The 19,500-nt window shown below is 35.7% G+C and overlaps 2 protein-coding genes and 1 pseudogene across 3 annotated transcripts; 2 read left to right on the forward strand and 1 right to left on the reverse strand.

The window, feature by feature from the left end:
* Positions 1–1,786: 1,786 nt before the first annotated feature.
* GPX5 (glutathione peroxidase 5) lies at positions 1,787–4,699 on the forward strand. Its single transcript, XM_088690550.1, has 6 exons — positions 1,787–2,199; positions 2,320–2,396; positions 2,504–2,565; positions 3,142–3,260; positions 4,044–4,211; positions 4,316–4,699. The coding sequence occupies exons 1-6, from the start codon at positions 2,146–2,148 to the stop codon at positions 4,346–4,348; spliced, it is 513 nt and encodes a 170-aa protein (XP_088546676.1). The 5' UTR covers positions 1,787–2,145; the 3' UTR covers positions 4,349–4,699.
* A 5,339-nt stretch (positions 4,700–10,038) lies between these two features.
* LOC148697724 (small polypeptide DEVIL 14 pseudogene) lies at positions 10,039–10,946 on the forward strand (annotated as a pseudogene).
* Positions 10,947–12,967: 2,021 nt separating this feature from the next.
* LOC137716080 (uncharacterized) lies at positions 12,968–18,207 on the reverse strand. Of its 2 annotated transcripts, none has more exons than XM_088690551.1 (9): positions 18,074–18,207; positions 17,539–17,603; positions 16,899–17,061; positions 15,567–16,711; positions 14,901–15,074; positions 14,680–14,796; positions 14,170–14,349; positions 14,041–14,087; positions 12,968–13,437 (listed from the first exon to the last, which is right to left on the reverse strand). In XM_088690551.1, exons 2-9 carry the CDS (start codon positions 17,584–17,586, stop codon positions 13,119–13,121), a joined length of 2,193 nt encoding a protein of 730 aa, XP_088546677.1. In that variant the 5' UTR covers positions 17,587–17,603; positions 18,074–18,207; the 3' UTR covers positions 12,968–13,118. The 2 variants fall into 2 exon arrangements, with proteins under 2 accessions (XP_088546677.1, XP_068311575.2); XM_068455474.2 differs by having other exon boundaries at positions 17,972–18,190.
* Between the last annotated feature and the right edge of the window lie 1,293 nt (positions 18,208–19,500).

Here is a 19,500-nt window from a genome sequence, read left to right on the forward strand (position 1 = left end):
AAGAGCCGTTCCGTCGTGGTAGGGGCCTGCTAGGACTATCTACTATGCTATCTATCTAATGAATAATAATTATCTTTAATAAATAGTAATCACTTTTTGCATTTTCATCCTTACATTGAATAGTCATGACAATTCGTAATAAAATAATATAAAATAATTTTATTTGTAATTTTGAATAAGATTTTTAATTGTTTTCGTTGCGCCACGTGTCATTATCTGAAAAGATAATAGCAATAAAATATTAGTATTTTTTTATTTATAAAATAATACAAAATAATTTTATTGGTAATTTCGGATAAAATTTTTAATCGTTCTTATTGCGCCACGTGTCATTATCCAAAAAGACAATTATTGGTGATGGATTTTCGATAAGATTTTTAATCGTTCTCGTTGCGCCATGTGTCATTATCTGAAAAGACAATTATTGGTGATGGATTTCCAATAAAATTTTTAACCAATTACGTTGCGCCATGTGTCATAATCTGTTTACAATATTTGAAGCTAGACTTCCACCAGATTTTTAACGAATGACGGCATGCCACGTGACATTATCTACAACCTAATCTTTTCTGAATCCTTAATGTAATTCACCATCCATCCTCAGAAATCTCACACCAATTTTCTCAAGATCTCTATCATTATTCATAGTTTCTGCTTCCTTATTCACCAAAATCTCTAATATTATTCATAATTTTTGCTTGTGGTTCTGGCATTATACCAAATTTGTGCTTGAAGTTCCTCCACAACGTGGGAGAAGAAATAATTATAATCAAAGTAGGTAATGTAAATTTGGGTATAGTACAAACAAATAAAAAATATATTGTTACATGATCCGATAAATTTTCCCCACTTCGAAGATTACCACTAGCTTGTGCCAATGCGTCTCTCTACGTACTAAACGATTTGTTGAGTAGTCTCCAATGACTGGACAAAGATTTTTTGGTTCTTTTCCCACCAATTTTCTCAAGATAATTGGTATGAATAAATAAGACCTCATATTTCTCTCAACAACATCTCATTACCCGAAATCGGATCATGAGTAACTTCAACCCAGCTAGTACACAATGTAACATCTTCAATAAGCGACCAATTCGTACCTGCATCATTAGTCATTTTCTTGGAAAAAAATTGGATTGAAACTTTGAGAGAAATATAGGTATTTATAGAACAGTAAATATATAAAAGTATGAAATTGGATTGAAACTTTGAGAAAATATGAAATTCTGGTGTAAGGTAGAAGATAATGTGGTGTAAGGTAGAAAATATGAAATTGTTGGAAAAAAATTGGATTGAAACTTTGACAATATATGAAATTGTGGTGTAAGGTAAAATATAATGAGAAGATATTTATAGAAAAGTAAAATCATTTTTTTTTAATTTTTCAAATTTTTTTTTTTTTGGATTTTTAATAATTTTTTACATTTTTAAAATTTTTTTATTCACCTAATTAATCTATATCGTTGGATTTAAACAAATTTGAATTCCAGCATTCCAGATTGTGTCACATGGCACAACGGTAACATTTCTGATTTTTTAACTGTTTTTTATTTTTATTTATTTATTTTTTAAGTTGACTAACGTGGACTGTTGATCTCAAATCCAACGGTTGATATTAAATAAAGTTTTTTTAATTTTTATTATCCTCGGAAATCCAACAGTTCACAATTTGTAGCCGTTGAAATCCAACGAGCGTGGGAAGTCACGTGGCTCCCCAACGGTAACAAAAAATTAGTGCGCCATGGGCCCCTTTTCTGACTTTCTATCTCCTAACGCGCTTGACAAAAAAAAATTAAAATAGACGTCAGCTAATCTCAGACTCACCTCAGGCGCTTCGGCCGGCGCGAATCCATGGGCCTGGCGCTCGGGCCTGCTCGGGCTCCCTCGCTAGCCAACGCTGGACTTCCTCCCTCGGGCAATCAGGCCCTGTGCTGAGGCCTGTCCATCGAGCAATTGCTCCCGCTGGAGCTGCTCTAAGGCAACTGTCCAACCCTTTCCTCCTCCCCCTTCCTCCCACAGTTTCTCAGTTTATTATTTTTCCTTATAAAGTCAGCTAGAGAGATAGTCTAGAGAGAAAAACAGAGAATATTTTCCTTGTAAAGTCAGCTAGAGAGAGAGTCTAGAGAGAGACAGAGAAAAACAGAGAAAATGGGTGGTTCCCAATCTGTCTCTGAGAAATCCATCCATGAATTCACTGTAAAGGTAAAAACCCCATCTCAAAGATGATAGCTTTTCTCTTCCAAGGCAATCATTTGGTTCAGAAAATCTTGAGAAAGTTTGGTTTTTTGGTTTTTTTTTTTTTTTTTTTGGTGATGGTGGCAGGATAGCAGAGGGAAGGAGGTGGACCTCAGCGTTTACAAAGGGAAGGTTGTCCTCGTTGTCAACGTTGCTTCCAAATGGTGGTTCTTCTTCTTCTTCTTCTTCTTCCCTTTTTCCTTTTCTTTTTCTTTGTTTTTAATTTCTGGTTTAATTTCAATTGATTAATTCTTGTATTTTTGTTCTTCAGTGGGTTTACTGATACGAATTATACCCAATTGACTGAGCTTTACACCAAATACAAGGAGAAAGGTTAATTTTTTTTCCCTCTTTAATTACTTTTTTCCCTGCTGCAGCTCTATATGTATGAACTTGTTATTTAGAATTGAGTTTGAGTAATGTTTGAATAAAAGGGGCGACCCCAAGACAACAAGACTCTCCGCTTTGCGAGGTTTGTGGGTGAACGTCTGGAGTATGCAGCTTCAGCTTTCTTTACTAAGAGGCTGTTTCCACGACTCGAATCTGTGACCTGTGAATTATACAGATAAAACTGTGTTTTATTTAATTTTTCATAAACTAAATGTTATGATTCCATTGCTAATTTCCAACTTTGGTGCGAAATCTGTGTATCAAAATTGTTGGGATAATCATTTTAGAATTGAGTTTTGGGATGAAGCTTTAATCTTGAATGAGGTCGTGGGAAATATTTCTGTTTTGTAAACCAAATGTTATATTTTGTTTGTGTTTCTAGTTTCCAAGTTCTTGTAGAAATCTGTGCATTGAAATTGTTCGTGTGCTTTGCGCTCGCCATGCTGTCCTTGTACTTATCTGTGAGTAAATATTCGTTTAGTTTTGTCTTTGATTTGGTTTGGACATGAGTGATTGCAGGTTTTGAAATCTTGGCATTTCCGTGCAATCAGTTTCTGAGGCAAGAGCCCGGCACAAGCCAGGATGCTGAACAATTCGCATGCACAAGATACAAGGCTGAATATCCAATATTCAAGAAGGTAACTGAGTAACTTTTACCATTACTATCTCCTAATCAATCAGATTATATTGATCGTATATGGTCCTTGTGAACCGTGATGCCCTAAGCTTTCTTTGAGCCTCAAAAAGGTCTGTTTTGGAATTCTGGACGGTTAATTACTAATTAGCAGAGATTGGGTAATCGAAGCTGCTCTCTAACTATAAGAGCCGTTCGAGTAAGGCATGATTGATAACTTGATATTGAAATATAATTCTCTTACTCGTGCTGGGTGCTAATCCACACTTATTTCAATTGGTGAGAGAATGAAAGTATAGCGGCTTTTGCCTTTTCCCATAAGTCATAGGCCAGGCTGCAGTTGGCTAGCCAAAAGCTGTCATTGTTTTAGTATAACATTAGCACTAATTAGATTATGGGGGAAAAAACCACTCTTCAAGCTCACGATTTCTGGAACAATTTTTCTCGTTCTTCAGTTTTGTGGAACTTAGTAACCTTTTGTTTCTATTTCTTTGATTCGTTTCTTGAGTGCTAAGTCGATGTGCTTGAAGCTGAGTAAAAAACTGAGGAGCAACCCTTGAGTTGAAATAAAAGTATGGAATCAAACAAGCTAATTGGTGATGGTAATATATAACCAGTAACTAGAATAACTGAAAGAGTGTTAAATTTGGCTTGTCCTACACCCAGGAGAAAGTAGCGGAATTCGATTGTGGTTTGCTTTATTCTATATCTATGCTAACGTTAATCTTATCGATTGCTTTCCGAGCAATATATCTTAAAACGGAATTCTGTACTCTTCTGTATCCAGGTACGTGTCAATGGGCCAGATACCGAACCTGTTTACAAATTCCTCAAAGCAAGTAAATCTGGATTTCTGGGGAGTAGGATAAAGTGGAACTTCACCAAGTTCTTAGTTGACAAGGATGGCCATGTCATTGAACGGTACGGCCCAACCACCTCCCCGTTGAGCATTGAGGTACTCTCTCTCTCTCTCTCTCTCTCTCTCTCTGGACACATTCACAGAGAAGCTTTACTCTGATCATGAACTGAAATAATTATACTTCCTTATCTATGACACAGGCCGATATCAAGAAAGCGCTCGGGGAAGTGTGACATTATCAGGCAGTTCATCTCCAACATTAGTGAAAGAGCATAGGAGTTCTTATGTTTAATTATCTTTATTCCCGGTGTCTAGATTACGTCTTCTCTAGCTCTTCATTCCCATCTGTGTAACCATTCTCCCTTTTTTTGTTTTCGGTAAGAACCCTTCTCGTGTTTGTGTTTATTTTTCCGTATAATTCACGTTTTTTGTAGAGATCATATGAAATCAGAGTACACTCCAGATGAACAATATGAGTTGTTCCATCAGGTATCTTAGAGTGGAACTGTGGAAGTGTGATTCTTGTGTATTTGGTCGGAAAATATCACAACGCTGGTAATGTACTTGCTTAGGTTCTTTCGTTTCTTCATGCGACAAGTTGGATTTTTTTCAAGTTTTTGTGAGAGCAAAAACATTCTCATTGGTTTGTTTTCAAAAAAAAAAAAAAGAAAAAACACATTCTCATTAGTTTTGTACAATAGTTCCGACTTCCGAGGACCCTTTGATCCTTCCCACGCGTGTCTCCTACTTATCATCTGATGAAAAAAGGACTTGGGTGTGACCGTCGGTATCCCGGTGCGAGTGCTAATGCTTGCATGCGGGTATTAGCACTCGTGTACTGATATACCGTTGGTGGCACACAAGAATAATCCTAATGGTAGAGAAAGATGTTGGGTGTATATACCGATCATTACCCTGTGACTTGTTCACTTGCACTCGATGGGTGCTAGAAAATCAGGAATCAGATCAATTAATCGTCTATCTTAGTTGATCTCATAGTCATTCATTTTTTCGCTTCCATGATTCATAATTTCCGCCATTTCACATAAGTAAAACATGCCAAATAATAAAAACCTAATGTGGAATGTTGTCAAGTATCAATACTTATCCCTTTGATTTTTTTCATCCTTTGAGAGATAAGATTGCAAATATTTTATGGCATTAGATTTGTTAGCTCTCATTGCAGGAGTGTTCCCTGAGAAAATAAGGATCTCTCTCAGACCGACGTCTGGTGCTCGAAGGCCACTAATTCAAAGGGGTGCCCCCCAAGTTGTCCATTTGTAGGGTTCACATTCACACTTGGAGTGCAGGTTTTGTAAGGTGGTGGTTGCGATGAATTGAGATTTTTTTTGAATTTCTACATTCGGAGCTGACAGACTTAAGAATTTAGATTATTCAGTTTAAATCACGCAACCCTAATAAATTATCTCACAAGCTTCCTTTACATAAAATCAATCATTTGAACGCCTCAAATCTCTCTCATCATGTAGCTCTCAAAAAATATGTGAAAATAATATTCGTGAAAAGTTTAAAAACTTCATGATGAGATGAAGTCAATGAAGATAATGTTACATGTGAATGTATTTGTATATGGATTTTGCGACGGCCGGTAATGATACGGTGGACGGTATGTCGGTTTGACCAAAACAATTTGGGGTTGAACATAGCACGACATGGTGCACGTCATATTTAGCCCTGTGAGGGTGTGGCTGGCCCATTGTACTTGTCGTAATTCAACACGTGGACTTTTGGTAGTATTTGTAAAATGTGGATGTTGCCATTGTGAGTTCAGCTTGTGACAACCATGGTTTTTCGACAGCTGTTCAATCACTCAACAGCAAGTTAAGGAGACAATTTTAGTGTCTCCGGAATACCGGCACATACGTCATATGTGTTATTATAAAAGTGGATGACACTTGAAAAAAAATAGTCCCTCTACTTATATTGGCTAGGGGATTTTCTGCTAATTTGAGACAGGGACAAGTTAGGGAGGCAGAGACTTGGAGTTTGTATTTTGGCAGGAAAACTAATGAAAATGATTTAAAAACTTTGAGTTTTAACGATAATGATAAAATAAAGGGTAAAGTGAATAGCATCAGGATTGACTTTTTAGTGTAAAAATGTGGTTTTTCGTTAAAATGAACAATACTATGAGCTTTTCGTTAAAGTTCTCTAGTTTGGCCTTAAACTTGCTTTGGACAAAAGTGTATCTAGACTTATAGTCAAGATGAATTCAGCGCAGCTGCAGAAATAAGATAGATCAGTTGGAGCATCATCGCTTGGTTCATATTTTCAGAGAAAATTTTTGTTGCTGATAAGTTAGCTAGTTGGAGCTATAATATCGATATGGCGGTTTGCGTTTTTGATGATCCTTCTATGTGGATTAGGATAGTGTTGATGGATTATTGCTTAGGGATCTGCAAGGCTCATCTTGTCTGTTCGGATAATGTTTATTAGTTTTGTTTGGAGTTTTTGGCCCCCTTATTTTCTTAAAAATATAAAAAAGTTGACGTGCCTCTATTTTTTGGCACATTGAAAAATTTATCCAAGTTAAAAGAATTAACTAAAACTTAAAAATAAAATTAAAATTTCTGAATGGGAGTTTTAACAAAAAGTCCACAGTACTGTTCACTTTAACGAAAAATCAATAAAAAGTCAATTCTAGTACTATTTATTTTACCCTTTATTTTTTTCTTATCATTGAAGCTCACAGTTTTTAAACCCTTTTCATTAGTTTTTCTTTTATGAAAACCTGCACTGCCTCCTCCTCCTCCTCCTCCTCTCACGCGACTATCCCTTTTGCAACAAGCAAAGCAAACCACCATATACCCACAACTCAACAACTCCACAATACTCATAACTCCTTCAGCCCGGCCGCTCCCTCCACCACCAAACGCCAGGCATCTTTGTCATCGGCACTGGAACCGTCAGCATAGCAATCACCTAGACCATCTCACCGAAGACCTCACCGACAAGCCCGTCCTTAAAGACGCCAACCCCAACAAGCAGCGAGGTGAGATGCTCTACTCAAAGCTCGCCGCCGTTTTCCTCCCCTACACCAACATCATCGCCGACGTCGAGTACTCCGTCACTCCAGGCCAGGAATTGGCATTTTTGGAATGTCATGTGCTAGTACATAGTTGGTTTAAGCGATTTTGGAGCGTTTTCTCTTACTTATAATTACTTTCACGTTGAATGTTAACATTCATTTGAAAATGTTTTTAAAATGACTGAAAGTAATTTTAAAGAAATTGTATTTGAGATTCAAAAATATTATCATCAAAAATACTTTTAATTATTTTAAAAACACTTCCTAACAAGTCCTAAAAGTTACTGAAGAATGTGAAAGTTACAGTGAATGATTTATGGTCAAAATAAAAAGAAAGAAAGCATTACTAAGCAATTGAAACTCTTAGAATATATTAAAACTTCCTTAAACATTATAATTTGAAATGATATTAAACATCTTACCTTCAAAAAAATTAAGCAAAACATCTTACCTTGACGTTTAAATCTCTATATGAATAAAAATAGAGTAGTACTATTCAAACACCTCCGTACCTTTCACATTTTTTTATTAATTTTTGTTCATTAAATTCAATTCATACGATTCAAAAATTATAAATTGAATTGAAAGAAACGTGTGTGAGGAAACACATGAGTGGACAGATAGCCCGTCACAAAACTATTGTCCGGTCGACTAGAAAGGTTAATTGTTATTGTGACATGACCATGTAAAATAAATAGATTAGTTCTTATGCCACTAACCAAGGTATAACACGTGTCCAATCTTTTCGTAATCAACGTTAGCCATTGCAGTATTATTATTATTATTATTTATATATATTTTTTAAATGTGGACCATTTCTTAAGGAAAACCATACAATATTGATTGTAAAAGAATTATAGTGCTCACGTAATAAAATATGAGAAAACATCAATACAGATTAGTTGCAAGAAATATTGATACGAATAATTAGGGGTGGGTTTGGTACGGTTACAATATCAAAATTCTCATACCAATTATCATACCAAATTTTTAGTATACCAAAGTTCGGTATTGCCAAATAGTTTGGTTAGCATGGTATGACAATATAATTGCTACTTTGTTCTGGGACAAAATCTATTTTTGTTTTTTTAACCCAATTCAAGGGCAAAACTTTTTTTTGTACTTTTATCTCATACATTGTAGCCTAAATTCATCTGTTATTCATCATTCACAATTCACACACACAATAATTCAAATGATGCATTAAAATTCATGATGAAAATTAAGCTTAGAATCCAAATAGAAGTTACGAACCAAAACAAATAGAAATTAAAAGTTTCAAACCAAATGAAAATTGGAACTAAACTTCAAAAAGTAAAATCCATTGATCAATTCTTCAAGTTTGAGATGTCGAAACATTTGGAGGAGGCATTGAACTTGTAGAAGATTGAGCTTGTGTCAAGCCTACATTACAAACAAAGAAAACATATTAGTAGCAAGAAGAATTAAAGTTGAAAAGCATTTAATAACAAATGTACTAAAAAAATTAAGCATATCTTATTTGTTTCCACTTCTTCCATTTCCTTGTAAAATTGAAGCATATATTCCTTAGGTTCCTTGTAAAAGTTTACTTCATCCATCCTAAACTAATCACTAGTACATACTAGTGCCTCTACCATTTTAGGAGTCAAAGATGCCCTAAAAGGGTCCACAACCCTCCTCCCTAGACTAAATGCATTTTCACTAGCAATGGTAGAAGTGGAGATTGCATAGATATCCTTGGCTATTTGTGAAAGAATTGGGAAACTCTTTTGTGTTTGATTTCCACCAACTCAAGAGAACAAGGCCGCCAACAATAATGCTAATATAAGGAGCGGCGAAGTACTTATCAACTTCATTGGATATCTCCAAAAAGCGTTGCTCCCTCATTTCTTGTATAAGCTCCTTCATCATTTCAATTTTGTTCTCATCACCCCCATAAACTTGAATTATGAACTGCTCATTTAGTTCCACATCTTCCAATAGAGCCCCAATGGTAGTAGAACACCTCCTATACTCATTATACAAATCAAGCAAACATTTTTTTAATCTCTTATACTCATTATACAAATCAAACAAGCAATGAAATATTATAAATATGTGTTAATATAATTATATATTATATTATTTATAAATTATATATTACATTATATTTCAGTACGATACAGTAATACCGTGGTAATGGTATCCATTATCAATACCATACCATAAAATTTCAGTACAGTACAATGTCGTACCATTACTGGTTGGCACAAAATCGGTATGGCACGGTTGACAATTCGGTTGGCACGACAATTTGGCAAAAAAATTCACCCCTACGAATAACAAACATGACAGCTTTTAGGTTTGTTTGGTTTGCATTTGGATCCTCTCCTGAGCTTAGGAGGCTAAAAGCTTTGTTTGGTTTGCATTTGGATCCTCTCCTGAGCTTAGGAGGCTGAGCCTCCTAAGCAAAGCACACGGGCCGTTGGATTTTGATCCAACAACTACAAACAGGGGGCTCCCTAAAAGTTATAATAATTGTAGTCTTTGGATCAAAATCTAATGGCCCATGTGATTTACTCAGAAAGCTCAGCTTCCTAAGCTCAGGAGAGGATCCAAATCCGTTTGGTTTTTAGATGTTTATATCTAATTCTCTATTAGTTGACTTTTACACGATAAAAATATAGAAATCTATGTTTAGTCTAGAAATCTATGTTTAGTCTTAACAACTGGAACCCTAATTTCCCAATGAAAATTTAGGATATATGCCCCCTTAACTATTGTTAAAGCGTATTATGTTCGGATATAACAGACAATTGATAGAGTCTTAAAACAGTATATAATCTCAAATCAAATCTCTTTGTTGTAAATTTTCTCTAATATTTTAATTAACTTAATCACGATTCTGATAATCTTTTTAGGTATTTGAAACGAACATGCATGCATGCATGCAGGTTTATGAAGGTCAGACAGGGATGAGTCGGATGACCCCTCCAATAGAAGAAGGAAGAGCCGATGAGAGGTCCCTTTCGAAGAGGCTGTAATCAACGAGCAGACAAGCTATTGGTGGACCCTACCCCCTGTCTAATTGGCCCAACCAGGGTCCAACATTTGTCAACCACCACCACATATTTTTGTTCATATTTTTGTTCCTCTCTCTCTCTCTCTCTCTCTCTCTCTCTCTCTCTCTCTCTCATATATTCTTCTTCCTCCTTCCTTCTTCCTCTCCATTTTCTCTATTTAAACACCCTTTGTCCCTCATCATCCACCCACCCCCATCAAATTCAAACCCGCCACCACAACAAGTCTTCCAAACTTCTTCTAAGTCTCTTCAAATTTCAATCACTCCCACTCTCTCAGTCTTGACCGCTTGATAACCATCTCGTTTTTATTTTTCAATATATTCTTCGTTTTCTGTATGGACATGGAAGCCAAAGCGATCCCAACGAGGACATCGAGGAGTACTAGTTTGAAGTTTCGGTCATGGGGACGGTGTTCGAAGCACATACGAGAGCAGCGGGCGCGGCTTTACATCATCTGGAGATGTAGCGTGATGCTCTTATGCTGGCATGAGTGATTAAGAGGTTAATTATCATCCTAATTAGCACTGGTTGATCAAGTTTGAGACTGATCAGTATTAGCTAGGGTGACTAATTAACCATACGGGTACTGTGGTTTTCTCTGTATAATAATTAATTAGGCAAAGGTGACCAGTTTTGCATAGATGGTAGTTTAATTTGTATTTAGACAATTAAAGCTCCAAATGTCTGTTTGACGTTGTAAATATCTGATAATTTAATGTAACTCTTGTTTTCTTAGTATGCTTATAGTAGTGAAATAAATCCTATACATTTGCGTGAAAAATATACTTGGTTTATTGTTTTTGATACAAAGATATATTTACACTAAAAGGCTAAAGGTTGGGGGAATAAAATGTGTTAAAAACTCATCATTCACGAAATTTGAATCTAAAACTAAGACATTTCACTTATAATTTACGAGTGAAACAAAATACTACTAAAATGTAATACTAAGTGGCACTTGTCTCCTTAATGAAAGTTTGAGCATGTGCGAATTATTTGTAAGGACTAATAAGGGTAAGGGACAAACAATGTTCTACTTAAAATTTCCACTACTATCACAAATATTTGAGTCCAAATTCAAGAGTTTTACAAAAACCAAAATGTCAGGGAGACTGTTTATAGACCATAATCAATACACCTCATGATGTATGGATTGATGGTTGGATTCTTTCTTTAATGATTTAAAAGAGTCCATCGTCAGTCGCCATATAATGCGATTTACAAAATATAGTTCAAGTAAATTGTCTCTCTAACATTAGCCTTCATAAAAAACACAAGTCATTGTGCTTGAATTTTTCCTTTAGAAAATATGCTCGATATTGAACTGGTCATCCATGTCAGCCGAACTTGAAACTTACAAATGGATAATACAACCGTATTACTTACGTGCCCAAATTGAAATGTTAAACTTGCTGCCATTGCCTTGGGTCAAAACTGACCAATCTGGCAAATGTTTCTGCTTGCTCAACGTGTAAGGAACTTACTGATTGGCTTATCCGAAAAAGCCATTTGACTTCGACATTTTTTTAAGGTTAAGTGGATGCATGTATATTCATTAGTCAATAACCAAACCATCTGGACATTTTAATTTCCAGCTCTCATGTTTTTGAACAACTAGCTCACCATCACCATCATCCACCATTTGGCTGAATCGAGTTCGCAAGAATCACAATGACAGAAATAGTCAAAGGAACTAGGACACAAATTTTTCGTGTCATTTTCGTGTCGTGCTATAAGCTTCTTAAAATTCATGTAGGATATTTTGGATATAAACGCGTTGACAATAGTCCATTTTTTCTATGTTCCGGTGTATGACTTGACTGCTAGTAAGACCATTTTCAAATGGGGCCTGTAACATTTTACCTGTTGCGGACGTAAAAGATTCTGCAAAAATTAAATAACTGCATTTTTTTTGTACCAATTGTGAGCTATTACACACGATTTTTAATAGGTTTTAGAAACTTCAACCTTATTTTATTGATTTTTAATTTTCTGAAAAATCGATAAATTTATGTATCAGACTCAATAAATGGTTGTACAACTCCAAATTGCTTATAACATTTCGAATATGCATGACCAAAACAATTATATACATAACGGCTTTGAATTCGTGGACACATATTTTTTTATAGAGTTTTTTAGAGCCCATTTTGTAATATATTTTATTGATTCAAATCGTTTATTGTTTATGTCTTCTCTCAAATATCAGCTGTGCCAAAAAATCACCCAACCATTAAGTTATATAACTGTTGGATTAAATTTAGTGTTTTTCATAGAATCGTGTTTTTATATTTTCTTCACTACAAATGAATACCATGATTTCAGAATTATCTAATTTTTTTTGCAAGAATAATCTATAAAAAAAATTAATTGAAATATAGACAGTTCGAATCCTTGAAAAAAGTTATAGATGTGAGCCATAAAAATGTATTAGATTGTGAATTTAGTGTTTCTTCGTAGAACTGTATTTTTATATTTTCTTCACTACAAATGAATACCTTGATTTCAGAGTTATCTAATTTTTTTGCAAAAATAATCTATAAAAAAAAATTAATTGAAATATAGCAGTTCAAATCCTTGAAAAAAGTTATAGATGTGAGCCATAAAAACGTGTTAGATTGTGAATTTAGTGATTCTTCGTAGAACCGTGTTCTTATATTTTCTTCACTACAAATAAACTATGATTTTGAAATTATCTAATTTTTTACAAGAATAGTCTACAAATATATACATACACACACACGTATATATATTCAAAATTCGGCAAGTCTAAATTATTATTGTTTTGAATCTCCACTGTACAAAATTCTGTATCAAAATATATAAATCCTACTTGATTTGAAACAAAAATTGCATGCCTTCGAAGTTGATACTGTTCATATTCACAGCTTATGATATGCAGTATAAGGCTTAGACATCAAATTCTTTGTCGAAGATATCCCATCCGTCATCCATAAGCTCCTTTCGATCGGCCTTGCTTCTTTCCTGTTCGAGTATGCTTTTTGGTGATAGGCCGTCAACTGAAGGAGCGGGGCTTACCTTCTCCGGCGACTTTAGTAACTCCAGTCGTTCTGAAACTAAATCGAGTGCCACGCTTTTCATGGATGAGCCTGAAGAAGCTAGGATGCAGCTCGTCTGGCTCGAAGATACTGACTGGCTTAGTGGAACCCGCTCATCAAATTTCTCTTTCAGAAGCCTGACGTCCTGACAAATGACGGAAATTTCTCCTCTGCACATGTATGAAAGTACTGCATTATCATCTCCTCAAACCCATAAAAATACACACAGCAAATAAAAGCATTGAAAGGAAACAAAAGTTTTGAGGAAGAAATAAAATTGTAGTAAAACAAAAAAAGAACACCAGATAGCGAAGAATTTGAGGTTCGGACTAGAATGTGACGTAACAGACAACTAGTAGATGAGATTACATTGATAATGCTTGAAAAGTGACCTAATTGATTTTAGAAATAGATGATTTAAACTATTGCTGGAGGAGACAGATGACCTATGAAATAAATGTAAGACAAGATGAAATATAAACGGTAAACTGCAAAAACAATCTCAACACATAACTAAAGTTCCTCAGACACAAATTCCAAGTCTAATATGCAAAACGAGGATCGACAAGATACACAATTGGTAATGAAGCTTTCTGAAATCAGTGCTGTGTACTACATCCTATTTCAAGCACATGGACGGAACCAAGATGTACTATACTTGCAAGTTGCTTGGCATCAGCCACTTTACATAGGTAATAGAGACCTCGATGGTCCAAACTGTAAACCAAACTTTAGAGATTATATATTAAAACCATGGAGACAAAATTACTTACTGTAGCATATCAACAATGCGGCCGCGGTCCATCAAAAACTCCCGTAACTGCAAAAAGCAAAATTTGAATGAATTATTGTATCTGTTAGCTTAATTAAGTATGTCCATGGTCACTGAAAACAGTTGTTACCTTCGAATTTTCATCTGCTTCTTGTTGCAATATTTTCGATTCCTGAACAACTTTCTCCATCTCCGCTTCTTGTTCAGCAAGAGCTTTCCGGGCACACTCTTCCTTTTCCAGCTTGTCCTGCTCGGCCAGTCTCCTTGCCTCTGCTGCCGCATCCAGCCGTTCCTCAAGGGTTTCTCGCATCTGCAGTGACAGAACAAATAATGAGCTAAGAAAAAGGATCATCTTTGTATCAGCTGCCCTACATCAACCAAAGACAAATATAATTGTTGCAAGTAGTCACGAATAAGATTTTCCAATATCTTTACTGTACGAATACTTAACATCTTTTTGTGATGATATTGTTTGATAAATAAATAAAGTGAAACAGATCAAACCTTTGTTGCTTTTAAGGAATACAATATCAAAAAGACAGCATAAAAATGAGGCAATCAAAAGATAAAATTAGTGAAATAAAGCATGCACCAACAGTAATGCAGTGCAATAAGCAACTCGATGAAGTGGAGTCAAAACCTCATTAAGAACCGCAAGTGATTTATCTCTCTCATCCGATAAGTTGAGCAATCGAGACTGAAGCTCCCTCGCTTCAGTTGCTAAAATTGCTTTCTCCCCGTAGACTTCTCCAGCATGCTGCAGAAAAAGAATATAACCTCAGTTATGATGCACCCTTAACTAAAAATGGCAACTCAGAATCCATTAACTTCTAACTTTAATCACATCTCACAAAATACTACCATGTCATTTCCATCTTTTGCATGTGCCAACATCTGTTTAAGTTCCTCCACCTTGACCATTATATCCAAACCTCCCCTAGAAGCTTCCTTTTGAACAATATCCACTTCTTTCTCCTGCACTTCCACTTCTCTCATCATGCTGATGACTGACTCCATGGCTGAAAACAGGGTTTTCTGCAACATTGTTAAACGATTAGGAACTCTATCATTAGAAAGAAGAAAAAAGTAACTCCATGGCGATAGTGGTTCAGCAAAAGAACACATGCAAAACATTAAGAATACACTCCCAAATATCAGACAAGATTTATTATCCCAAGATAATACATATTATAGGTAAAAAAAAAAAAAAAAAAAATGAAATGAAGCACATAAACCAAAGGTCCAAATCTATAAACATGCTATCATTGGATCCTAACCCAAAATCAGATAGTACTTGTATCAGACAGGAATTTATACACACTTCAAAATATCCATGAAATACAGAACATCATCACATTAAAAAGATTAAGATGATATAACTACTCTGACAAGATGGGGCCAGGTTTATTTAGAGTCTGAGAGTATTGGAAAAGACCAACTGTGAAATTTCAATTTTATAGGAAGGGCATCTACTTCTGAATTGCAAATCGCAACCCTAAAGCTAACAAGTCGTAAACCTATTAGTACCTTGTTATTTTTAGCATTTTCAATGATCTCTTCAAGAACATCAGTATTGCATACGCTGTCTGTGGTGTTCTCCTCAATATCAACCATTTCCCTTGGAGAACATTCTTTCTCAGAAGTATGATCTGAAGGATCAGTTGCCTGTAAGTTGTCATCAGCAAGAAGAGGGTCTGAACAAGGAATGCCACACTGAGAAGCATCTAGTGAATGTTCTACGAAAGAAGAATCAACTGCAAATGGTTCCACTTGATCACGTGTGTCATGGAAAGCCAAATCAGAATCACAATTCAAAGGGAGATAAAAACTTTTCCATTCAGGAAATGCATCAACCAAGGTGCCATTCATCACATCCTTTCCAGGCATCGAAAGGGTCGTAATGCCAGATGCAGACTGCTGCAGCCCAACTTGGACATCAAAATTCACACCCTTTCCATCAGAAATCACTTGTTCACTTCCAGTACTTATATCAGCATCTGATGGAACAGGACCATTTGGCAATGAGTTCATTTGCTCTAGCAGTGTGGGATTGTCATGAGAGATGCCATTTGTATGATCATTTTTGTTGTCATCATCAACAGCTGTCATCACATCCTTTCCAGGCATCGAAAGAGTCGTAATGCCAGATGCAGACTGCTGCAGCCCAACTTGGACATCAAAATTCATAACCTTTCCATCAGAAATCACTTTTTCACTTCCAGTACTTATATCAGCATCTGATGGAACAGGACCATTTGGCAATGAGTTCACTTGCTCTAGCAGTGTGGGATTGTCATGAGAGATGCCATTTGTATGATCATTTTTGCTGTCATCATCAACAGCTGTCATCACATCCTTTCCAGGCATTGAAAGAGTCGTAATGCCAGATGCAGACTGCTGCAGCCCAACTTGGACATCAAAATTCATACCCTTTCCATCAGAAATCACTTCTTCACTTCCAGTACTTATATCAGCATCTGATGGAACAGGACCATTTGGAAATGAGCTCACTTGCCCTAGTAGTGTGGGATTGTCATGAGAGATGCCACTTGTATGATCATTTTTGCTGTCATCATCAACAGCTGCCTTTTCTGGTTCTGGAAGAGGTTCAAACTCGGCTTCCTTAATTACCTGCTGGTGCATCAATAATTTACCCTTATCCTTGTGTTGAGCTGCAAGTTCAGCATAGAATTAAAGACTTAGATGAAATAAAAAATAAATAAACAGAAAAAATGGAACATTTTAGTATTACAAGTAATTATCAATATGCAATGACATGAAAGAGGCAAAAGTATGTAGCAGCAATAGCAGAACAATTCCAGGAACAAAAGGAGGTTCTCGCGAGAAGCTACAGAATACCTGTAACTGGGAGAGCCTCGGGACTCTGAACCTGAGTGGGACTGAAAGCCGACGAAAATGACTGTGTAGCCAAGTTAGGGAACTCATTAATAACATCAAGCACAGCTGCATCGGCATCGAAGGGATGTTCAATAGCAATAGCCTTCAGAATGCGAAAATCAACCTGAGGCGAATCAGAAGAAAGAATATGGACGGTCAGTCTGAGTAAAAAATAAACATTTTAACCAAATACAAAACCCAAGCACCCTAGACTGTACAGATTCAATTAAGTTGCAGCTTTTACCTTAATGGAAAATCAAAGAAGGCTATGTTCTCACCTATGATCTTAGGCAAGACAATTAATGCATATTCCATAAAATCAAACTAGAAGTCTCAGAATCATTAGAATCTACTGGAATAATAACTTAAGAAAACAAAATGGCGAAAAAACTCGGAATATGGGTCCCCAAAACCGCCAATTGTTCAGATTAAATTCCATGCACTCATTTGACAAATTGTTAAGCTTCATACCTTACTAGTTTGACAAGACTTACACATAGAAAAACTATAAAGCCGAAAGATTTAAATGGACACATAATTACACAACAATAACAAAGGATAACAATTTATAATTGAATTCCAAAATGTTAAAGACTCATACCTGTGGAAAAACTTCCTTTAAGCAACCAAAAACAGCATTGAAACCCATCTCCAAGAGATACGATTCTGCATATTTAAAACAGAATACAAAATTACAGACAAAATTCATCCATTTGAGAGCCCCAAAGCTGCAACTAGAATTATATTACAAAATTCAAACGAAAAATTAGGTCAAGATCTAAGATTAAATTTTTTTTCTTCACTTTCTAAACCCAACACTCTGCCGCGGATCAAACTTAAAAATCATAATCTTCATCGAAAATTCAGAGCCAATGATACAAAATTAATCACAATGCAAAAATCACAAATGCGATGAAATGAAAATCACAATCGCTACGTTTGGATGCCGAGCAAATAACAAATAAATAAAAAAAAAACTAAAAAAAAAAAACTAAAAACGAAAAGATCAATTTTTTCCCATAACAATTCAGAACCTTGAATTATGAATATCAAAATTTGCGAAAATTGAACACTTTCTCGTCCTTTTCTCGGCAGCCAAACGGAAAAACAAGGAAGAGGAAGATGAAAAGACTGACCGTTCGGAAAGGTGGAAGGAGGAGGGAGGAGGAGGAGGAGGAGAGTGTTTGTGGTTTTTTGTACGGTATTTGTGGTGTTCGATTCTCGGGAAAAACAATGACTCGGCCGAGTTGTCTTGACCCACGCAGCTAAGGAAACGGGTACACTCGTTAATCGAGCTGGTGTGCGAGGGTAATTTCGTCAATTCATTCAATTGTAATCTTAGCATACGAGTTTTTCACTCGCTGTGATGGGCCCGGGTTTAGAACGGTTAGCTGACGTGGAATACGCGAAGTTTCCCGCCGCGTCTACTGGCCGACTTGTTTTGCGACCTGGGGCCCATGAGGATCCTTTTTATGAAAATCTTCGGAATTTTCAAATCGTGCAGTTAATTTTTATCAGATATTATTTATATTTAATTTTTTAAATAAAATATCTAAAATAATTTATGACTGCAACATGTACAATGAACGATGAATAATCACAATTTAAAAATCATCGAGATTCTCACAAAGAGGATTCTCATTCACATGGGGCGTGGCCCCCAAATGGTGAAAATCAACATGTGAAAATGGAAAAAGAGACTTACCTACTCAGTACATGCAGGGACGCCTCGGACTAATGATGCGATGTTATGTGGTAACATTTGCTTTAGTGTACCCGCGTTATGATCTAGATGTCACATTCACATTTTGGGTAGTTGGTAATTTTTGGAAAATGGGAAAAATTCGGGTCGTACAATCGAACCAGCCCATCACATAATATCACATCATCAGTCACCTTTTATTTAGACTTCATTAACAATCCTACAACAAAATGATGCCATCCCATCAATTTTCCCTTTTATTTTTCACCGATAAGCACATTGACATAATTTCAACCAATATTAATTCAAATGTTCACACTATCGATAATATGAATGATATGTCAAAAATCGATGCGATTGTAGATGTTGATTGGTTGGACATGTCGCATGGTGGGGCATCATGACATGGAAAAAATCACCTGACCCAAAAATACACATCAGCAATTGTATCCAAGTTTAAATCCTTCTTTATCATATAGAAAAGCGCATTTATCAAGAAAATATGAAATAAATTCTTTTGAATTTTTTTTTTTTTAATAAAATGCAAGAGGCTACAAATTTTCAAACAACGTGAAAAAAAAGAGATTTCTCTCCATTTTTTTGTTTTTTTGAGTAAATTGTAGTAATGATCTTTTATTTTTAATCAAATTACAGCAATTGTCCCTCAACTAAAGATCCATTACCATTGGTCCCTCAACTCATCAAAATGTGCAGCTATAGTCATTTTCATCTACTTCGTTAGAATTTTGTCAAAATAAATTATGTTCGAATGACCATTGCTACAACTGGGGTCCCTCAACTCATCAAAACATGTAGCTATAATCCATTTCATCAACTTCGTCAAAATTTTGTCAAAATGAA

This window comes from Pyrus communis, chromosome 3 (genome assembly GCF_041283825.1).
Source record: "Pyrus communis isolate YQ-2024b chromosome 3, ASM4128382v1, whole genome shotgun sequence".
In the NCBI taxonomy this organism is placed as follows: Eukaryota; Viridiplantae; Streptophyta; class Magnoliopsida; order Rosales; family Rosaceae; genus Pyrus; species Pyrus communis.

What these genes read in the sequence shown, in the direction of transcription:
- GPX5 (XM_088690550.1), top strand. Translation starts at nt 2,146, where the DNA reads ATGGGTGGTTCCCAATCTGTCTCTGAGAAATCCATCCATGAATTCACT. An exon ending in GTCAACGTTGCTTCCAAATG is followed by an intron (nt 2,397 to 2,503) that starts GTGGTTCTTCTT and finishes TTTGTTCTTCAG; the next exon opens with TGGGTTTACTGATACGAATT. An exon ending in CCTCCCCGTTGAGCATTGAG is followed by an intron (nt 4,212 to 4,315) that starts GTACTCTCTCTC and finishes TCTATGACACAG; the next exon opens with GCCGATATCAAGAAAGCGCT.
- LOC137716080 (XM_088690551.1), bottom strand. Translation starts at nt 17,586, where the DNA reads ATGGGTTTCAATGCTGTTTTTGGTTGCTTAAAGGAAGTTTTTCCACAG. An exon ending in AAGCAGATGAAAATTCGAAG is followed by an intron (nt 14,088 to 14,169) that starts GTAACAACTGTT and finishes TGCTTTTTGCAG; the next exon opens with TTACGGGAGTTTTTGATGGA. An exon ending in CGCATTGTTGATATGCTACA is followed by an intron (nt 13,438 to 14,040) that starts GTAAGTAATTTT and finishes ATACATGTGCAG; the next exon opens with AGGAGAAATTTCCGTCATTT.